Source organism: Xenopus laevis, chromosome 3S (assembly GCF_017654675.1).
Source record: "Xenopus laevis strain J_2021 chromosome 3S, Xenopus_laevis_v10.1, whole genome shotgun sequence".
In the NCBI taxonomy this organism is placed as follows: domain Eukaryota; kingdom Metazoa; phylum Chordata; class Amphibia; order Anura; family Pipidae; genus Xenopus; species Xenopus laevis.
The window spans coordinates 62,945,623-62,969,037 of NC_054376.1; the positions used below are offsets into that span (position 1 = coordinate 62,945,623).

The 23,415-nt window shown below is 37.7% G+C and overlaps 1 protein-coding gene across 6 annotated transcripts in view; it reads left to right on the forward strand.

Moving 5' to 3' along the window:
- Positions 1 to 1,075: 1,075 nt before the first annotated feature.
- Positions 1,076 to 23,415, forward strand: part of sbf1.S (SET binding factor 1 S homeolog) — an 87,203-nt gene continuing 64,863 nt past the window's right edge. For 2 of the 6 annotated variants that reach the window (XM_041588411.1, XM_041588408.1), the window contains exons 1-4: positions 1,077 to 1,270; positions 20,331 to 20,416; positions 21,338 to 21,475; positions 22,933 to 23,055. In XM_041588411.1, coding sequence (XP_041444345.1) covers positions 1,216 to 1,270; positions 20,331 to 20,416; positions 21,338 to 21,475; positions 22,933 to 23,055 — 402 coding nt within the window. In that variant the 5' untranslated portion in view covers positions 1,077 to 1,215. Of the gene's footprint in view, positions 1,271 to 20,330; positions 20,417 to 21,337; positions 21,476 to 22,932; positions 23,056 to 23,415 lie in introns of all 6 variants that reach the window. The other 4 variants (XM_041588407.1, XM_041588409.1, XM_041588410.1 and 1 more) reach the window with 4 other exon arrangements.

A 23,415-nucleotide genomic window follows, 5' to 3' on the forward strand; every position in this document is an offset into this window, starting at 1 on the left:
GTTTTTCAGAGAGAAGCTTATCCTAAGTTGACCATATGGAGGTATGTAGATCAAGTTTGTCTTCCAGGAGAGCCGATAAATGATGCATAGACTGTATAAATTTAAGTCTGTTAATAACATGTGAGATAGGAAGGGAAGGAGCCAACCAATGTAGGGCAATAACCCAACGTGTAGCTGCTAATATCTGGGATACAAGCTTGCATAAATGCGAGGCTAATTTAGGGTAGGGTAAAGATAAGTGCTGTTTTCATTGATGGTTTTCTACTATAATCTTATAAGCCATAGTGTACACTACTGTCCACAGCGCTGATGCAATGGGGCAATGACATCAAGCATGAAGATAAACACCCCCAATCGTGCATCCCCTGAAACTAGGGGGACCTTTTCTGGACAAAATACCGGCCTTCCTATTTATTTATCTTTTTTCCCTATTAATAACATTAGGATCAACCATCATTTTTACCGGCCAGACTGGTTAAATATCGGCCAGGTGGCAACCCTATCTGAAACATGTAGGAGGAAAGGCTGGAATAATGGCATGTTTGCGAATGGGTGTAAAATACCAACGAAACAACACTCTGTACGACGTTTCCTTAACTCCTACATTGGGGGAAGTTTTCTGATTGAATTCCATATTTTAGTCCAAGTCTCCAAAAAAATAGGGGTACCTAAATGTGTTTCTAATGCTATCTTTTATATTTATGTGAGACAGGAGAAGTAACCTCCACCAACTGAGAGTAAAGTGACGAAATTACTCTCCTGGTTCCAAGTGGATTCCTTCAACAGTATTATACAATAAACCCTCCAATCTGACTCTATGCGGAGTTAAAGATGCATTTTAACCTAGGCAAGGGGTTTTCGGATGCAGCAATTTATCATAAGTATTTAAACTCTAAACTGCGATTATTTTATATACTACTGTGTTAAATAGCCCCGCCCTTCGATCAAACGAAATACAAGACAAAGTCCTAGTTACCAGTCTGTCACGCCCACGTGAGGGCACGACAGGTTTACGCAGCGTAAATCATCCTTCCTTGGTAGTAACCAACGTGCCCTCCTCCTGACCCTATGCAGGACTCCGCCCAGTAATGTTAGCCCCACCCCGCGACCCTGCCCAGATTCGGTCATGCGCAGTCCCTGGCCCGGCTAGCAGGAAACATGGCGGCCACGGGACGAGTTTTAGGCTGAGGAAGCAGCCCGGGGTACGGGGGTGACATGACGAGACTAGCGGATTACTTCCTGTTGGTGGGGTACGACCTGAAGAAGAGAGGTGAGATGGGCGGGCCTGAGCAGTATTGAGGAAATTGATATTTTGTGAGATTAGGGAGGGGTTAAAGACCCGGGACTGTGGAGGGTGAGCTATTTAGGCAAAGAATCAGGGATGCGCACTCTCAGACCATTCATCTTGTCACACTGTGTATGTTCCTATTCATCTGGAGGGTTCTTTAGGTTTATGGAAGATGTAGCTGGAAATCTATGACCTGGCCCTATTTGTTGAATAAGGAGCTACGAGTGATTACTTACACTCTCTATTTGTTGTGAGTCTATACTGACAGTTTATGTGGGAAATGGAGGAAGCAATGGGTGGGGACAAGCTCTTCTACACTGGCCAGGTCTTTAGTGGGGTGACTGGTTAATAATAATACGCCTCTGCTTCTCAACTCAATCTGTGGCTCTCCAGTGGATAAACTACTACAACTACCAATAGCCTAATGGAAAATGTGAATAAGAGTTGGTTGTTCAATGGCCCTTTTTTCATGGCCTATTCGTGTTTAGGGAGTTCAATAGAAATAGAGAGTGCTGCTCTTGTTTATTTTCTTGCTTTTATTGCAGTCCTGTATATCATTGTTTCTGCTTAAAATGAATTTATTGTACAGGTATAAGACCTGTTATCCAGAATGCTCGGGACCTAGGGTTTTCCGGATAATGGATCTTTTCATGTCTACTAGAAATTCATTTAAAGATTAAATAAACCCATCGCTTCTCGGCCTTTTGGCTAAGATCAAGTGAAGTACCTAATTTGTCAGTTGGGGGTGGCTGTCCCTTCTGATGAAAAGGGGAAAAAACCAAGAGGCCATAGCACTATGGAAGCCGGAGTTGTAGTGGACCCTACAGGGGGTGCCTGACTCACCACTGGGGTCACGCACATTGCACTTCACGCTTTTCATTTTGCTTTTTACACTTTTCTTTGCTCCGGCCTTTTGGCTAGACAAGAAAAAAATTTTCTACCGGCCTCCAGCCGGAGCCTTAATTGGCACATATGGCATAGCACTTACACTTTTTTTGTGTTTGTGTGTCCTTTTTTGTGTGCGGTTTCAGTTCTCACGGGCTTTGGGTGTCGATAGTCCTCAGGCCAGGTATTGGTGCCCTGGGGGAAGCTTCGGCGGAACCCAGGGTAAAGGGACTCCCCCTAGCCGCGAGGTGAAGGGGAGTCTAAAGACCCTAAGCCCCTTGTCGGTGCCTTTTGGCCAGTGGGGCTGGGGAAGATGGGGCACACCCTAGCTTCGGCAAAGGTGAGCCCAACGATCCATGTTGTCTCTTGGCCTGGCCTGGGAAACAGCCATTCTGTAATTGGGAGCTTTCTGGATATCTGGTTTCCGGATAAGGGATTCTATACCTGTACTGTTGCCTTGTTTGGATTCTCTTATCAGATATGTTGAGCTAAAGTGTTGAAGGACACTAATTTGGGAGCTTGTTTATTATGTATATGTTATGTGCTATTAAATGTCTGTTTTAGCAAAATTGACAAAACAATCCAAGAATTTTGTGTAAATCATTCTGAAATATCAAATGCCAATGCTTATTATTCACGTAATAATAATGTAACAGACACCAGTAACTGTATTCAGTGCTTGCTATGTTTTGGAGAACACATTGGGGTATATTTATCAAAGAGTGAAGTTAGAGATCACCACAGTCCACTAGAGTGAAATACCGCCACTCTCCATTCATTTCTATGGGATTTTTAAAGGCATATTTATCAAAGGGTGAACTTTTCACCCCTTGATAAATATGCCTTTAAAAATCCCATTTTTCCCCATAATTCCAGCATCACGCATCAAATGTGGCCAATTTATCATTTTATAGTTCTGCTGGAAAGTTCAGATGGCACCACTTTCATTGCTTGGCATTAAAGTGGACCTTTCACCCAGACACAAAAATCTGTATAATAGTAGTCCTTTTTAAATTATACATGAAATAGAATTTCTGTTTTTTATTAAAGCATTCATAGCTGTTGTAAGCTCATTTAAAAATCTCAGCTGTCAATCAAATATTGCCTGCCACTCCTCTATGCCTTGGGCATAGAGGCGGGGCAGACAATTACTTTCACTTTCCATTCAGCACTTACTATATGTCACTGCTCTCCACATATTCCCCATTCTCTTTACAATTTAATTGTGTAGCCAGGGCATGGGGATGGACATTGGGTCCCCCATTCTGGTGCACAAACAAGATTCTGAAATGATGGAAGGCTTGCCTTAATAAGTGTCCACAAAATGGCTGCTGCCTGCTTGCTATAATTATGAGTTCCCAGACTGAAGGAAACAAGATTCAAATAATGTATACAGTGTAATTAAAGTTCATTTTGCTTGACTAATGTGATAAAATAGGATTTTAAATAATTTTTTTTGGGAAACGGACCCCCTTTAAAATGATGTCCACCTAATTCGGTAGGTGCTACTTCTCAGGTCACTGACCTTCGGAGGTGGCAATAGCTCCAGGGTCCCCCTGCATTACTTGCAGAAATTCATAACAGGATGCAGGACAAAGGTAGCAACACTGAATGTAACTATACAGAAGTGCCAGGAGCAGCTTTGGACAAATTTTTCATGCAGCAAACTTTTTATGACTGCAGTTGCACATGCAGAAAGTAAATGCCTCCTGTAATCTCTGCAAAAAGCTTTGAAATATGTTGATGCCATATAAATAAAGGACAATAGGGTTGCACCAAATCCATCATTTTTGTATTTAGCTTGATATGGAGCTTTTCACAAAAGTTTAGTCTAATAATGCAGAGAATCCAAAAGCTAATATCGCATATTAAGTTTTTTTGCAAAATGAAAAATAATCTCTATTAATGGAAAAAATATTTTACTTTAGTTGCGTTATGGGCAGTGGTGCATGATGATGATGATGATGATAGAGGCCAAAACAACCCTTGTGTGGATTTTGTCCAGGAACCATAAAGCAAAGGTGTAAGTTGGTTCCATCCTGTGCCAGCATTTTTTTCCACTGGAGAAAAAAAATACTGTGTGCCATTACCTTATAGTCACATAACATTAAGGGGGTTATTTACTAAAACTCGACTTTTTCCTAATTTTAGTAAAAAAAAAGAAATTTGACCAAGCTCCCATATGCGAACCCCCCCCCCATTTTACCAATAAATATTCTCAAAAAAATTGGTGAGACACAAATTTGCAACAAAATCGTACAACAATTCGAGTTGCGCAACTTTTTCTAATAGTCGCGTGACAAACACGAATTTGTCAAGTTTTCAAGTGAAAACAGAAGTAAAAGACAGGACTCTGTCTGTTAATTGGCTCATGTGACCTAACATGTATAGTTTGTTTGGTATGTTTGTATGCACTGTAAATCATAAGATCGCAGGGGGCTGTCCTTATGTTTTAAAATGACAATATTCTATTAATGATTACCAAATGGCACATACTACTAAAAAAGTATATTATTATGAAAATGGTTTATTTACATGAAGCAGGGTTTTACAAATGAGCTGTTTTAGGCAATATCTTTTTATAGAGACCTACATTGTTTGAGGGGTATAGTTTCCTTTAAGGCAAAAAACCTCCAAGTGGTTAGGGATTTGATTTGGATTTTAGCTACTTCGGAGCTTTATAAATCTCTAAAAATTTAATTTTTTTTTTCCTGTAAAAAAACTCAACCACAGAAACTCAACCTTTAATAAATGGACCCCTAGGAGTTCAGATATGGTTTGGTAAAGCAATCAAGATATATTCGCAAATTGCAGGAATTTGGCCAAATCCTTGAACTGAATCCTGGATTTGCCTCATCCCTTAATAACAGTAATGATTCTTCTAGCTATGGTTCTCAAGCTGTTTTTGGTGTAGTTGCAATACAGCATCTTGAAATTCCTGAATTGGCATTCACTCTGTTTTTTGAGAATGCATCTTACTCTCACTATTGTTTATACTGTGCCATGTTTTTTTTTTTTTAAAAAATATGCCTCTGTAGTGTATATATGTATTTGCGCCTCTTTTTCTGGGATTGTGTTGTAATGTTCTGTGCCACATTTACAAAATCTCAGTACACATATTAGATTTAGACACACCCAAGATCATAGAGCAATCTTGGTTTTCATATAGAAACCTGCATTGTTGCAGAGCACTAGGCTGCTTTTATCTTTGCTTTCTGGTTTCTGTGGCTTACTCTGTTTTTCTCTTCCGCACTAGCCTATGTTACAATATGAACCCTGTTCTGAAGCTTCATCCGGTAAATTATGTGACTTGCTCATTTTATGGAAGGAAATAATAAAGCATATTATTTTTCTTTTCTGTAGAAATGGTTTCTTTTTAGTTATCTTTACCTGTACCTCTGTTAGATATAAATGTTACAATTCCTGTCTTAAGTGATTTATGTAAGAATCATTTGTACTTTAAGTTCCATACATCCTACATGCCTGGACTGTGTATATTTTACAATGCTTATTTCTTCCCAAAGCCCTGTCTCCATATTCCAGTGCAACTATGCCCAGTATGTCTTGTTTAATCAGTGCTACATTTGTATATCTCTCTGTCAAACTGTGACTACGTTAGCTCCCACCATCCAATTCTATGTGTATACTACAGCAAATTCAGTTTTTGAGCGATCTGTATATAATGGACTTTTAAATGACAGCACTGCTTATACCCTACTGTTCGGTTTTTGTTTTTAGTAGTGCATAACTATCATTTTTTAAAACAATTCTATTTACATATTAAAGCTATTCGGTGCTCTGGACTATTTCTGTCAGGCAGCTGTAACCCATTTGTTTATGATATATTTTATGTATGCTTTTTTTACAGCTTGTCTTTTCTGCACCCTTAAAAGAACCCTGTCCTCTTACTTTATACAGTGCTCCCATTGCTTTGTATCTCTCAGTATCTGTTCAGCTTCGTCATGACCTGTTCCTCTCATTCCATGTGGCACACTGTGTCACACTATTCCAAGTATCCCTTCTGTGTGTACATTTTCATGCCCTATTATTTCAAGAGCGAAGTATATCTCACAGTTCTATTTCTGTGCAGTGCACATTTCATCATCCCCTTAACCACATGTACACCTCTAACTTCCTCCTCAGCCCCATCACTGACTTTGTTAATGTAACATGATTCTTCCTTCATATCTCAGATATGTGTGCACTTGTCTCTTCTCACAACCTGTCATGGGGAAAACATGTTTTTTTTTTAAAAAATGCATCTGTTAATAGTACCCGTCCAGCAGAATCCTGCATTGAAATCATGAGAGCAAACAGATTCTTTTTTTTCATATTTAATTTTGAAATCTGGCATGAGGCTAGACGTGTTTTAAGTTTCCCAGGTCCCTCCCAGTCGTTTGACTTGTACTCTTATAAACTTCAGTCACTCTTATACTGATGGCACATCAGGAGATTAATTGCCAGTGATAAATCTCCTCTTCTGCCTCAAGAGGACACGATTTTGGAAGACTGAAGTGATTTGCCACACTGTAAGTTGGAGTGATATCACCCTCTCTCTTTCTCCCCCATTAGCCCATCAGCAGAACAATGGGAAAGTAGCCATTGCTCCCTGCATGGTAGAATGAGAACAACCCTAATTAGTAAAAATTCAAGTCTGGCTTACCCAAGTTGCGAATCCTTCAGTTACATTGAGTTTGAGAAACGATAGCTTATCTGAAAGCAGTTCCATTGTTAAGTGCTGGCCAGTGGTGTAACTAAATATCACTGGGCCCCACAGCAAATAATTTTATAGGCCACAAAAACGTCTAGAGATTGACTTGTTTTACCAAGTTTTATTGAATTTGTATATGAATTAGAGCCTCGTGGGGCCCCTATACCTTCTGGGCCCCCCTGCAGCCGCAGGGTCTGCTTCCTCTATAGTTACACCCCTGGTGCTGGCTCTTTCTGAAAGCAAATGACCAAGCAAAATGACATGAGGTGGCTGCCTACACACCAATATTACAACATAAAATACATTCATTGGTTCAAGAAATTTTTTTTTTTAAGTGGTGCAATGTACAGAGTGTAATTAAGCAATAAAAACTATACCATAAAATCATGACCGAAAATGAGTTATAATTAAATATCATTTAATCTAAGTGTAGTTATAAATTCATTTCTATTATAATTAAGTCTTTAAGTCACACTTTATTACTCACTGAAAGCTTACAAATATTTACACAAACATTCTCTAACAATCATCTTTTTATAACTAAAGGGTAAATTTAGCATTTCTGATAAATTACTCCCAATGCATCATATATGTTAGCTGATGTAAATTAAAAAAAAAAACCCAGTTACATTTAGGAATTACACCTTACATCTTTCCCATAGATCCTTACTAGCAGTCCATCCCCAGATGCACAGTAGGATGCTATTAGCCAATAACAGCTCTGCCTTCACACAGGGTATTGTCAATGCCCATCTAACTGCTGAGTGGCTGTATCTGCAAGCCCCCTTGTATGACCTGGGAGAGCAGTGAGCAGGGACTGGAATGTCTGACTGGCTGGGCACTGCACAATAGAGCTTACAATCAAAAAGGAAAAGCAGTTACTTCCCCCTGGGCAAACTTTGTGCCTTTTATAACATATGAGGGTATGTGTGCAGAGGGAATTCTTAGTATTGTCTATGGCAGGTTATTTTTTGGCATTTTGTTGCCACAAGTAGCTGCTGATGTGTGTGTGATGGTAGGGGTGGTTTCTTGTGTTATAGCTGTAGAGTTTGAGACCTGACCCAAAGAGGTGTTACTAAGATGATTGATTGATGGATGATTGATTGGACCGCAAGTCTAAAGGTGGCATTAGACGTAGAGATCCGCTCGTTTGGCGTGGATCTCTCCCTGATATGCCCACATTGAAGTGGGCAATATCGTGCTGATTCGATCGTGGGCCCTATGGCCCAATGATCGGATCATAATGGATCGGATCAAAATGGATCCGATACAGGCGGTCGGGTCGCAGGGCCGCATATACGCATAGATGTAGCCGCGATCAGACAGGGTGTTTTAACCTGCCCGATCGAGATTTGGCCGACTTTCAGCCAGATATCGATCGGGGAAACCCATCGGATGGCCCCACACACTGGCCAATAAGCTGCCGACTTTGGTCTGTCGGCAGCTTTTATTGGCCCGTGTATGGGGGCCTTAAGAGTTCTCTATGTGGCATATACAGCGCTGTTTGCGATATGGAGTCAACCACCAGGCTATATAAGTAGATTCAAATATGTAATTTTGTCTTTTTGAGTTAAATCAATAAATGGTACAAGGCTGGCCATGGCAGTGATGGTACACAGTACAATGTATCAACTTGTTGTCAACTAAATTATGAGCATGGGCTACAATTTTTTAGAAAATACCTTTTGAATATAAGTTAATATGAATATCTGAGGCCGAAACATTTCAGTCACGTAACTGTTGAAAAATGCAGAAGTCTTTTTCCAGCAATTACATGATTCAAATTTTTTAACGCCAGAGATTCACCTAGACTTCTGTTAAGATTTATTTTTTTGATGTTTTGTCCCCCATAACACGTACTGTTTCCATCAGCAACCTAGAGGACCAGACACCACGACAAATGAGTGTTCTGTATGCATTTAAATAGAATGCACTGGGCATTATTGTGTTTGCTTCAAAGTCATTACTGCAGTTAATATGCTGGTGTATATTCAATTTCAATTGAAATAGGGCAGTATAGCACATTTTTAAATTAAATTGCAAATAAGCTGTGTATAATACAGTGGTGTTAGGTCTTGCACTGAAAGATGAGCTGAGTTTAAAGATACTCATGACCTAGTAGAGAATAAAAAAAAATAAACATTTGTCGCATAATATTTGTCATTTGTTAGCAAGGAATCTATTGTTTCAGATGGTAAAAGAATATATAAACCCCTGGCACATGGAGTTTGGCCACCACTGCCCTCAGATGGACAGATGCATTGGACAAAGTCCTTATCTCCACCTTTCTGAATAGTGTATGTGTTTGTTTATAAGACTTTCGCTAGGATTCCCATTTCTTTATCCTTGAACATGCTCACTGCTGTACTCGAGAGTGTGATACTGAATCATGTAGTTAAATCTCTTCCAGGATGAGATAATAAGTTCCAGAATAACAAGCTCTGCCTGAGAAAGCCACATCATGTTAGTGACAGGGCTGGTTTTCTTTTCTTGTTGTAGATTATGGTGTTACACATTTAGAATGTGCTGTATAAAATCTGTTAAAAATAACATTTGGGATCTGGGGTTTTCTGGATAAGGGTTTTTATTTCTGTAATGTGGAGCACCATGGCTATTAAAAAAAAATGATAAAGTCAATAAAATTGTTTCATCGTCTTCAGTGGTTTATCCTTGCATATTTAATATAAAGTATGAGGTATTGTCTTTTTTTTAAAATTACATATGTATTTTTAAAAAAATAACATCGGTCCCATATATTCATTTTCAAGCACTACACTGTTCCCAATATAAGTGTGTTTTAATATAAAATGAATTAATATCAACATATACCAAGGCTGGGCAAAGCTGACAAGTGCCCTAGACAACCTGTCTGCCCTCCCCCAGTGCGCGTGTGACCGTAACTTTTGCTGTAGTGAGATTTCTTGCGAGCTTAGGTGCTGGCAAGAGGGCCCTTCAGTTTGCACAAAGGGCCCTTAAAGTTGCTCTCCCAGTGGGGCCTGCACATCTCAGTCTGACCACAGTGGAAAAGACCCAATTAGATTATGACTTTTTGCCACTTTTCCCAAAATTCTTATATTTGTAATGAAATAAAAATCTTCAGGTGTGTCTAAGAGCAGTAATGTTTACATTCCACGCTTAGTGTTTTCTAAACTGGGAAACAGGTTGTTACAGTTTCTAGAACTTTTCCAGGACAAGTCTCTGTGTTGAAAAATCTGTGCAGGAAATTAACATTTTAAAGCAGGAACCGCTCTTGGAAACCTTATGTATATGTCTTCTCTCCCTCTGTATGATTTAAAGGCATTAACCACACAAAATAGACTATAAACATTACTGGAGCAGTTTTTTTTTCCATTAAACGTTATGGGGACATTAGTATGTGTATAAATTGGATGGAAATATCTTTTTAATAGGGACATTTTTTTTTAAATGTATACGTGTGTATTTTGCTCTTTGTACTGCGGAAAAAACTTTTCTAAGCTTTCATTTGGCTGAAATGGGAATGAACAAAATGTACCCAATTATTTTGAGAGGGATATAGATTTAGGTCCATAAATATTTTGACAGAGGCACAATTTTCACAATTCTAGCTCTGTACGCTATCACAATAGATCTAAAATGAAACAATCAAGATAGATGTGGTTAGTAAAAGCTCTCCTTGTTGCTTATGCAATATGTATTTGGGTATTTTCCATCTTTACTGTGAAATGCTATATTATCAATTATTTTATGAATTCTATCACTTTTATGGTGTGGCTTTCCTTTACATTAAAATTGTCAGTCTGCACTTTTAGGCCAGGTTCATTTATATAAATTCAACACCAATATTTTGTGTTTAAATGCTAAAATAACTTAAACTTTACTATGTCCAAATATTTATGGGCCTAACTCATTATGGCACGGAGTTGACATGAAAAGTGCAACACTTTCTTAGGAAATCCATTTGTAGTACTTTATTTACATTATTTAAGTGTGTTAATTTCTGGCATTATGATGTTTTGCTTTCAGAAAACTTGCTTTTTTAGCCAGTGTGTAGAACTTTTAGGACTGTGAGATTCGTAATGTGAGTTTGTTTTTCTTAGGTAGTCGGGAAATGTAGATCTGCTTCTCGGAACCTTCTGTGATATGGAAGTCTAATCTAAAAGTTAGACTAAAAGAAACTAATCACTCCGATGCAAAAAGTCCTTTTAATAATTATAGTTTACGTATGTGCTATTGTGTGGAAGCCTCAGTGTAGTGATGCTTTTTTTAAGGCCAGAATCAGTGTCCTGTTCAGCAAAATGCTAACCTTCTCCAAACATATGTAAAAGGCTCTATAACCTTTTAACTGAGAAGTTTTGTGAAGATTGCTGTTCAATTTTTTCACAAATGTTTGCATCTATGTTGCAATTTTATAGGTAAATCCTTAATGACACCTGTAAAAAAGGTAAGGTCTAGATTTGCTACCTGGATAATTTAGGAGTGAATAAAATAGTTATAAGCTTGCCTTTGACCTTCAGTCATGTTCATTATCAAGACTATCGAGTCTTCACTGTGATCAAGACTTGAAGTAAAATTTGAATCAAATTCAAAATGAGTTTCCTTCCGAACAAAAACTTGAATTTCAGGAAGGCAATTAACATCTTCAAATAGTTCAAGGGACCTCTGCCATTGACAAGTACATGAACTCGGCAGGTCTTAGGTGGCAAATATTCAAATTAGAAGTTTCCAGGGTCGAGTTGTAATCAATCTCACATTTGAATTGGATTTAAATTAGATTTTTTTCCGACCAAAAAATATTTTGAAAATTCAATTCACCATTCAAAACTTAATAAAAAAAATTTATTTTTAATTGCATATGGTTGTGGGATGCCAGCCCATATAATTGTGAAATGGCCGTCTATATAGTTTAAAGGGTGGTGAGTGAATTGCTCAATTTTGGCACCGTTTCTTATTATATTACACATATCTATTTGTTCTTTAGCTCAGGATTTTTCTTTATAAATTTTTGTAGTACTACAGGTTTAATTAAATGCAATTAGCAAATCCAGTTTCAGATAGCTGTCTTAATTACTGTACATGTATATACTATTCCACAACCAGTACTCTCATCCTTATACTACAGCATGCAGAAGAAGCACAGCTTTCCTTTGATACACACTCGCTACGGACGGCATGACATTTAGTATAAAGCAAAGCAGTTATTGGCTATGCCAGTCATCTCGCCCACACATATAACTCACTCATTTTGATATGTACAGCTGAAATTCTGTGCAGGAAGCAATCATGCCAACCTCCTTCACACCCACTTCTGCTGAAATTCATTGTTTTTGTTGTGTGAACCTCAATAAACAAATCACTAGCCACATTCAAGGTTTTGCTTTTATATTCTGAAGAACATTATGTGAAAAACATAATTGAGAAATAAATGTTTGTATCATTTTATAAAATAATCGATGCAAGAAAATCGCAAACATGCACATGCCGTTGCACAATTGCAGCAACCAGTAGCAGTAGCATTATATTCATTATGACATATTAAAATATTTTTGCATGCAATTAAATATTACTGTTGCCCTGCCGTGCTGTAATTGTGTGTTTGCTTAAGAGCTCTTAGGGCATTGACCCACGTCGTCATTTTTTTAAGCTGCTCTGTGCTGCTGTCAGTTACTGAGCTTAGGGGCAGACATACAATATACTGAATATATATCATAAAGATGTCAAAATATAAGGCTGATTAGTAATTAATACAGATACTGCACAGAAACCAGTGCAACTAGAGTCAGAATTTAATAATCAGCCTTGTAGCATCAGCTTATGTTACAGGCCAACCTAACTTTCTGCTCAGAGCACACTTGAGGATGTAAATGTCGCAGACCCTTTCCAAGATAGTGACCCTCTATGACAAGTTTGAAGTCCTGAAACTGAAACTTTAGGCTGGAGCAATAGGTTCAGTATATAAAATTTGGATTTTTTTTAGCCATATTACTTAGGATTTAGTTCACTCTTTTTAAGGCGTTCTCTCATGATGTTTATGATATATGAGGGAAATATCACTACAACTTGCAGTGCAGCAGTAAAGAGTGACTGAAGTTTATCAGAGCACATGACTGAGGGTACCTGGGAAACTAACAGCATGTCTATCCCCATGTCATATTTCAAAATGAAGTATTAAAAAAAATCTGCTCTTTTCAAAATAGATCTAGCTGCAGAATTCTGCTGGAGCAGCACCATTAACTGACTCATTTAAAAAAAAAAAACAAAAAAAACCCCCATGTTTTCCCATGATAGAATCCCTTAAGTTAATGGAGAAGGAAAGGTCAATAAACAAGATTTAAGCATGTTTGCTATTGCAAGTAGACCAGAGCTTTCTTTTTTTGCAACGATCATTTGTCACATGACCATGTCGGTGCGTCATTGGCTCGCAAGTTGGTTTTTTTTGTGGCAATAAAATGGATCAAAAATGAAAAATAACTATGCATGCACACTGATAGGTCGACTTTTGGGAAATAACATTGAATGAAAGAGACAGTGGACACAATGTCAGTGTAACAGACAGCATTTCTTCAAAGATGTATTTGTAAGGTGAAGTATACTGAGAAACAAACAGAACCAAGCAGTAAGGAGCATTTGGCTAAATCTATGCTGTAGATATACCTTTCCTTTTCCTTTCAGGCAAGTTGGTTTTTTTTGTGGCAATAAAATGGATCAAGAATGAAAAATAACTATGCATGCACACTGATAGGTCGACTTTTGGGAAATAACATTGAATGAAAGAGACAGTGGATACAATGTCAGTGTAACAGACAGCATTTCTTCAAAGATGTATTTGTAAGGTGAAGTATACTGAGAAACAAACAGAACCAAGCAGTAAGGAGCATTTGGCTAAATCTATGCTGTAGATATACCTTTCCTTTTAGGCAAATATCAGATGTGGCCCACTTCCAGGTATGCTAATAGATCCCATATTCTGGTTTGGGAAACAATATTATTTTGGCCAGAAAATGCCCCAAGCAGTGTTATGCCACTTGCGATAGGTGAAAGTCCCCAATGCAGACATCCATGTTTGTTCACGCCAATGTTCTTAAAGGAATTCTTCAGGATACAAGTAAAAACTGGGTAAATTGCTAGTCTGTGCAAAATAAAAAATTTTTCAATATAGTTAGCCAAAAATTTAATGTATAACATAATAGCCAGAACACTACTTCCTGCTTTCCAGCTCTCTTGGTTTCCACCGATTGGTTACCAGGCAGTAAGAGCCTCCCAGGTGACATAAGAAAAAGTAAAGAGTCAACCAATACCAGGCCACATGCATAGCACTCTCTAAGTGCATAGTATGGCAAAAATAGCATTGATTAATTAGCGTTCTATTAGCCTGCACCGCTGGGGGGGGAGGAATATTGTATTTGTAGAGGCCCTTTAAGTGTTAATAAGCAGTCTGTGTAATTTATGGGCCTCTGTACCCTGTTGGATGGCAACCTTGCTCATATAAAATAAGGGCTTGTGGAATATACAACTGATGACTTTACATGTTCATTAAAATGTGAAAATAAGAGATTTAAAAAAACAAGGGCTTGTGCCAAGAAATAATTTATTTGCAGGCTGACTAAGATATATTCTTTTAAATAGTCTACAAGTTGGTGTTACTGATTTTAAATATTTATATAACCCATTGCTTTCTAATAAAAATATATATTTAATATATTAATATTCAATAGCACCACTACTTTTGTGCTTTGTAAAAAAAAAATTCATTTAAGTACTGTGGCGAACCCCTGCTCAAGTAGTGCTTGGGGCATACAATATACACTATCCTTTAACTAACAATTTATAGAGGCTGTGCATGCATATTATTCAGAATTACTTTAATGGCATGGGTTGACAATGATCATAATTATACATATTTACATTTTTGGTGGCTTGGAACTTAATCTTAATGTGTAGGTGAACTTCCTGTTTAATTAAAGGGGTTGTTCCGTTGTTTTCAAATTGATTCACCATAAACAAAGACCATCTTTAATTTTTTACCGGTTTCCTAAAATTTTAGTTTAAAGTTTTATATTTGTGTCTCTGGTGTTTCAGTCTGACAGCTCAGTGGTCCAGGAGTATTCTGAACTGTACACACTGCTATATTTAGTTGTTACAATGAGTTGATACATTTTTACTGCAATATCTGTGGAATATTTGCAACAATTGTATCAGTTCTAACAGCTGAATAAAACTCAGGGAATGCTCAGCAGGGCTAAAGATAAATGTATCAACTAAATGTATCACTTTAAAACTGTCGAGTCTGTGACTAGTGATGTTCTAGTCAAGTTTTCTCGACCCGCACCCGACTTCCCTATTCCATTTATAGACGTGTCTCCCTTCCCTGCCGATGATATCATAAAAGTGGCGGGGCAGGTGTGAGTCTACAAAACAGGAAGCTGGAAGCCAGCAGTCTAAGGTTGCGGGTGGGGAGAGCAGGCAGAAGAGCTTAGTGAAGTGGACCCTTTACTGAAGTTCACCCTGTACTCTGGTGGTGGGCCTGGACATTGCTGCCAAATCTATATTTCCTGTTAGCTCATTGATTAAGTATTGAGTTAAGTATGAAGACCGTGGGTTAAAAATATGCCACTCATACACCCCCCCCAAACAATGTGTGCTACCCCTCAGTTTGGGCGTTCCAGATATGAAAACTATTTGGGTTACCCAAACAAAATCCCAGCAATTAACTTTCTTTCTTTCTTTCTTTCTTTCTTTCTTTCTTTCTTTCTTTCTTTCTTTCTTTCTTTCTTTCTTTCTTTCTTTCTTTCTTTCTTTCTTTCTTTCTTTCTTTCTTTCTTTCTTTCTTTCATAGCTTTACTTCTCCTTTAACCATGTTACAAACTCACATAGGACTATTAAAGACTCAGCTGTAATGTAAAAAATAAAGACTATATACATTTATAAGGAAAGTGGTGTACAAGCATGTTGGAGACTTGCTGCATACAAAATCTAAAATGGTCAGCTCTTCTTTTACCTGTTTTGTGAGTCATAGTTTCTGCAGATCTGACGATTATTTACAAATGTTGAAACATTTGCTTTTGGTCTAATTTTATTACATCTATTTTTTGCTTGCAATGTCTCTGGCACTGCATGAAATAGTAAGCCAAAACTAGTTCTGGAAAATGTTATATTGTTTATCCATGTAATTTGCAATATAACAGCATATCCAAGGGACTAGACCCAAAATTTCTCTTTCCTGTGTTAGTGCCACAATCCCCATTAATACTCTACAAAAAACAACAAACTAGTAATTAAGTTAAATTCTAACCAATATTTGGGTAACAAAGCTGCCTTTTCTTGACCCAAGGTAAGCGGCAAAGGTTTGTGCATATTTGTACATACGTGCTGCAGGTAGGGGAACCGGAAGTAGCTTTGACATAAATGTTGCCCTTTTATGGAGTGGATCACCGTCTCACATGGTGATGGAGCGGCACCACACAGGAAGAGCTGTCTGCTGTATTTCTTTGTAGGCTGCATGCACAGTAGAAAAGTACTGAAAAGTGTTTCTCATATTTAGAGGCGCACAACCAAACATTGAAATTATATTCACTGAAATTATGTTTTGTTGCATATTTAGGGACCTTGCATAATCACAAAAAAATGACTCAAAAAAATAAAATAAATAAAGCTTTAAAGACTGAGGAAGGGCCATACGGCCCGACACGTTTGATCTTTGAATTGTGTCGAGCACCATGAAATAAAACTTGGGATCACCCCGTTTGCTGCATACAAAGGTAATGGCTTCTTTTTCGTTAGTGGATTCATTACTGGCGTGCGGCTAGGCCAGTGCTAATATCTGCATCTCTGCTCTTTAACTTCATCTCCCATAGTCTCCATTTTTTAAGATCGTACCATGTGTTTGATCCAAACTAAGATATAATTAATCCTGACTGCAAGAAAAACAGCCTATGGGGTTTATTTAATATTTCAATAATTTTCTAGTAGTACTCAAGGTATGAAGATCCAATTTATGGAAATATCCATTATCTGGGAAAACCCCCACATCCCGAGCATTCTGGACAACAGAAAAATATTGACATTTTATAAATGCACTTACAGTGCACTTCCTGTGTTTTGATTATACCCTGTTTTTGGATTTACAGGGCTTATTTGAACCATACTTAACATTTAAAGAAGGTGACACATGTAACCTGCACATTCTACCCTCTTGAAGGCAACCTGGAATATTGTCTAAAAAATAGTTTTTCTGTAGTTGTATTTTTTGAGGTTTTTTTTATTTTAAAGGATCATTGTTTTTTTTTTCAAGTTATTTGTATATACATTGCTATTGAAAGCAGTGTCCCTTTTTCTATACCCTGGTGGTCCAGAATTTTGAAACAATGTAAGACAATGCAGCTGATTAAAGGAACAGTAACACCAAAGTGATTTAAAGGGGAAGGAAACCTAGTTGGCGCAAAAAACCCTCCCCCCCCTCCCGTGTGTTTCCCTCCCTCCTCCCCCTGGCCTACCCGTCCCGCTGGGCAAATGCCCCTAACTTGTTACTTACCCTTCTGCTCAGGTCCAGTCCAGGGAGTTCACAGACGACATCTTCTTCCATGCGATCTTCTTCCTGCTTTGACCGGCGCATGCGCGGTAGGAGCATTTCGCCGGTACGATCTACTGCGCATGCGCCAAAAGTACTTTGTGACTTTTGGCGCATGCACAGTAGATTGTACCGGCGAAATGCTCCTACTGCGCATGCGCCAAAACGCCGTTCAAAGCAGGAAGATCGCGTGGAAGAAAATGTCGTCTGTGAACTCGCTGGACTGGACCTGCGCAGAAGGGTAAGTAACAAGTTAGGGGCATTTGCTTCGCCTTTAATGGAAAGACAATATAACTGCTGCCATGCACTGGTACAACTGGTGTATTTGCTTCATATAGTTTATATAACAAGTTGCTGTGTAGCACAGGATACACAGTAGATAATAGATACATTCTGAATCCCATGTATACTACACAACTTATCTATTATGTACTTTTTACCTTTTTTCCAGCTTCAGTGGTTGCCCCCATTGCTACACAGCAACTTCTTTATATAAACTATAGTATTCTTCATAAAACAAACACACCAGTTTTATCAGTGCAGGGCTACACTACATTATATTTTAATTTGTTTTAAACATTTAAAAATTTTTGGTGCTACTGTTCCTTTTACAGAACTGTCTTTGCTGGGGAAAAAAGACATTTGCAACATTGGTTAAAGTAACAACCACAAGTTAAGCAAATGCTGCTTTCAAAAGCAAATGTTTTTCCAAATAACTTTAGTAAAATGCTTGAATTAAATAAATTTGTATTGGCAAGTTAATTAGAATTTTATTGTGTGGTTGACTTGCTCTTTAAGCTTACAACACGATTTCAGAAAAATGAAAAGACTTTACTTAAGATCTGGAGTGTCCAACTAAATGTGGCCATGCATGGGACAATAACTTCTGCTGTACTGGCCCCTGCTAAACAGGGTGATGAATTGTACTGTATAGGGCACTTCCAATAACCTGTCCAAATAATATCTACATTAAAAAATGGGTAGATATCTATTTGGTAGGTAAGAAGTTGCATTGAACAAGGACCTCAATGGTGCATTGATGTGGCCCTGTCACATATATATTTGTTTAGGCTTCAGCAAATTGCTTTGTTATTGTGAACTAGTAGGCCCAAGACATGCCATAATTTGGCCCAATATGTAAAAAATATATATAGGCAAGCCTCCTTTCTGTGCTTAATTTTTTAAAGGAACAGTTCAGTGTAAAAATAAAAACTGGGTAAATAGGCTGTGCAAAATAAAAAATGTTTATAATAAAGACTGGAGTGATTGAATGTCTAACTAATAGCCAGAACACTACTCTCCGCTTTGCAGCTTTCTTGGTTGCCACTTGGTTACCAAGCAGTAACCAATCAGTGACTTGGGGGGGGGGGGGGGAAATGTGTCATAACTGTTGCTTTTGAATCTCAGCTGCATGCTAAGGATCTATTGCAAACTGAACAGAAATGTACCATGTGGCCCCCCAAGTCACTGAGTAGCTCAGAGTTATAGAGCTGAAAAGCAGGAAGTAGTGTTCTGGCTATTGTGTCAGACATCCAGTCACTCCAGTCTTTATACATTACATTTTTGGCTAACTAACTATTAGAAAATTTTTATTTTGCACAGCCTATCTATTTACCCAGTTTTTATTTTTTTACACTGAAATTTTCCTTTCAAGGATTGTAAATACTGAACTTTTACAGACTATTTATTCCCTTTAGGCTTGTGACACACGGGCAGATTCGGGGAAATTTAGTCGCCTGGCGACTAATCGCCTCTTCTTCTGGGCGACAATCTCCTCGGGCGACTTCGGAAAACGAAGTGCCGCGTGTGCTTTAGCACAGGCGACTTTTCATTATAGTGGACGGGAAGACACGCAAAGGCAGTTCGGTGGAGATTGATGCCCAGAAGAAAAGGTGGCTAGTCGCCAGCCGACTAAATCTCCCCGAATCTATCAGTTTCACAAGCCTTAAAGGGGTGGTTCATCTTTAAGGTAACTTTCATTATGTTATAATGTTCTAAGCAACATTTCAATTGGTTTGCATTATTTATTTTTTATAGTTTTGCAGTTATTTACATTTTTCTTCTGAATTTTTGCAGCTTTCAAATGGGCGTCGCTGACCCCATCTAAAAAACAAACGCTCTGTAAGACTACAAATGTATTGTTATTGCTACTTTTTATTATTCATCTTTCTATTTAGGCCTTTTCTATTCATATTCCAGTCTCATATTCAAACCAGTGCATGGTTGCTAAGTTAATTTGAACCCTAGCAACCAGATTGCTTAAACTGCAAATTGAAGAGCTTCTGAATAAAAAGCTAAATAACTCAAAAACCTTAAATAATAAAAAATCAAAACCAATTAAAAATTGTCTAAAAATATCACTCTCTACATCATACTAAAAGTTATCTTAAGGCGAACAACCCCTTTAAGAAAAAAACTCTTTAAAAATGGCCTAATTAAGATAAATATGTTAGTTCACATTAATTGCTCTAAATATACCGTAATCACTGTCCATATGGTTCACTGGGAGATTTTGTTTTGTTTTCTTTGTGTTTGGTTCCATGGGGGATTAGTAGCTCTGTGGGTGGGTAGAAAACCCCTACACCTCTTCACCTCTGTGGCTGTAGCCTTCAAGTGTTTGCCAGGTGATTGTGAATTTGATACCAGAGTTACAAATTCCCACAGTTGAAATTGGATTACATTTTCCGTGTGCCGTAGCCATTGGGGTGAGAAAAAAACACAACTGTTCCCCCCAAGCCAGTCATTTCTTATGTCTTTGGTTTAGAGATGGAACTGCTCTTCGCTTACCCAGCTAAACAATGATTTGTTGAGCTACCAGTAATAATAATGCAACAAGCTGAACTTCTTAATGACATATTCAGTGGATCATTTGGTTTTCTAAATATCTCCCTTCTTCATAGGAAGTGGGATAGGACAGGGCCGAATCTTGCAGAGATTCCCAGAGAAAGATTGGGAGGATAATCCTTTCCCACAAGGTATTGAATTGGTGAGTATTGAAAAAGCTTATCTTAAATGATTGTCAGTTTTTATTTTACATGTTGTTTTGGGATTAATGTAGAGTTGTGTAAGTAACCCTCCAGAACATGGTTATACCGTTGCCTCTTACCTTTATGATAAATGGCATCTTATGTTGTCCTGATAATTTCTCATCTGTGTTTTAATATCATTGCACCATATACTAAAAACTGGAAATTAACCCTTTATACTGTCCTGCTGTGTGGACTTACTGGAAATGTCTACTTAAATCTTTATTTTTGTAATGCAACAATACCAAACAAGGCAACCTTGGGGCAACCAGTCAGATATTCGCTTTTATCGTTCTACCTGCAGCTAGCTGAAAAAAGTCTAATCTTTGGTTGCTTTGGGTTACTACCCAGGTGCAAATTTGCCCAGTGTTTATAAATAAGCCATATTTTATTGCTCATTCATGCATACAAAATCTAAGCAATTGTCGGGCTACATATACAATATATAAAATTGTGAACGTTGCCCATGTCTCTTGTAGTAGTCCAGATGTTTTTTTGTCATTCGCTTTACTTCTGTATTTTTGTTGTGCCCTGCATGTCTGTGCAGTGATAGGGATCCATACTTCCTAATTATTTCTATTAACTATAAAAGCGTAAAGCAAGTGATGCACACTAGGTATCTATCTGGCCCTTATGTATAAAATGTGTAGTTTACAAGTAGTTTTACAGGTAGCAAGAACCATTAAATTCATACTATATACCCACTTGTTCAGCAGAGCAAATTGCTCCATAGCCAAATATCCCCTCACTTTCATCTGCAGGGCAACATTTTCTTTCTTTTACTACTTCTGGCTGTACAACACATATTAAATTTCCCCTCTGTTCTATTCATTCACTTTCTTATTTGTACGTTATTTTATTGTTTAACTTTTCTTTTGAAGTTCTGTCAACCCAGTGGATGGCAGTTAAGTACAGAGAAGAAACCACCCACATTTTTTATTGCTGTTCTAACTGACATCAACTCAGAGCGTCACTACTGTAGCTGCTTCACCTTCTGGGAAGAATTGGAGAATGTACAGGTACTTTTTTCATTTTTTAGGTTTTTTTGGCTGCCTTTCTGTTTTTTATCCCCTCTTTGCATGAAATTATTTTTTATTTCATGCACACCAATTCCTCTTTCTTTTAACGTACTGTAATGCTAAGTAGTTACAGGTACTTCATTTTTTTTTTTTTTTTTTAATAAAACTTTGTGGGTATTTTGATAAAAGGTACGTTTGCACCAGGTGAATTTCACACACATGCATAAGCTAAAAGGGAACACAGCAGATACGTTATCTTGTATGTATTTATTTAGTGCCACAAGGGTACACGTTAGACTATAAAGCATAAAGTCACAGAGGTGATCACTTAAAGGAACAGTATCACCAAAAAATTAAAGTGTTTTAAAGTAATGAGAATATAATGTAGTGTTGCCCTGCACTGGTAAAACTGACCTGTTTGCTTCAGAAACACTACTATAGTTAAAGGGATACTGTCATGGGGAAAAAAAAAGTCGCATGACATGGGGCAGCTGGGAAATTGACAAAATGTCTAGCCCCATGTAAGATTTCAAAATTGAATATAAAAAATTCTGTTTGCTCTTTTGAGAAATGGATTTCAGTGCAGAATTCTGCTGGAGCAGCACTATTAACTGATTCATTTTGAAAAATTTTTTTTTTCCCATGACAGTATCCCTTTAATAAAAACTAGCTGCTGAGTAGCAATGGCGGAAATTGAAAAAAGGCTACATGGCACAGGCTAATTAGTGGATAACAGATAACATTATGTTCTACAGAGCTTATCTGTTATCTACTGTGTAACTTGAGCCTTTTCTCCTTTGAATAGTTGCCCCCATGGCTACACAGCAGCTTATTTATATAAACAATAGTAGTGTTTCTGAAGCAAACACAGCAGTTTTATTAGTACAGGGCAACACTGCATTATTTTTTTATTACTTTAAATCATTTTAATTTTTTGATGTTACTGGTCCTTTAATACTTATAAATAGAATTAAATGGAAACAGTTTTTGTACCATTTAATTGATCCATTGGTGGGTGATGAAGAGTGCAGAGTTTTGTACTTTCTTACAGTTGTGTTCTTGTTAGCAGTATTTCCGATACTGGCTTTTACTGTTTACCTGGCCCGTATAGTATTATTGTTGCTTACTGTAGGGACGAGAGGTAGCTGTGAGGCAGTCACAGAACTTTCTTACGAACTCCCTGCAGCCACCACCTATATATAAAATGTAAAAATTTAGGGAGTGCAGAGGTATAGAATTGTTGGTACATTAAGTTGTGAAGTGAGAGTTTGGTATGTTATACTCTACACGTATGCAATGGGTTCAAGACAAATCAGCCTTTTATCTAAACACCACATGTGGCTAAAATTTATTTTGTGCTTCTAAATTTGATCTTCTCTATATGGATCCTGAATTAGTGTAGTAGTTATGACTTCGCAGTACATGTCCATCACCTGTTGTACTTTCGTTATCTGCAGTCTCTACATGATCAGAGAGATGGGGAGTTGGAAGAAGATGCCCCTCTACCTTCAACCGATCAGCTCTATGCTCCGAAAACGCTTGTGCTTGTGTCACGTCTGGATCATCCTGAAGTGTTCAGGGTAAGTTTTTAGGTTCAGTTGCTGATGATGTACTTATATCTAATAGTGGGAATATAGGTTAATATAGTGAGTAGCATTATACCTCTCTTTTCCTTTGATTTAGTGAAAGACTTTCCAAATACTCAAAACTGAAATCCATAATCTTTCTATAGTAGAATATCATTCAATAAGACATGTTCAACTGAAAGACGAAATATGTGCCTGTTAAAGCCCTCTATATGAAACTTCACAGATATAATTATATCAAAATATACCTGTTTTTTTTTTTTCATTTTCATTTCACAGGGTATTTTTTATAAAACACGTTATATGTTATTTCTGTGGTATAAAACTGTGATACAGCTGTTAGAGCAGATTCAT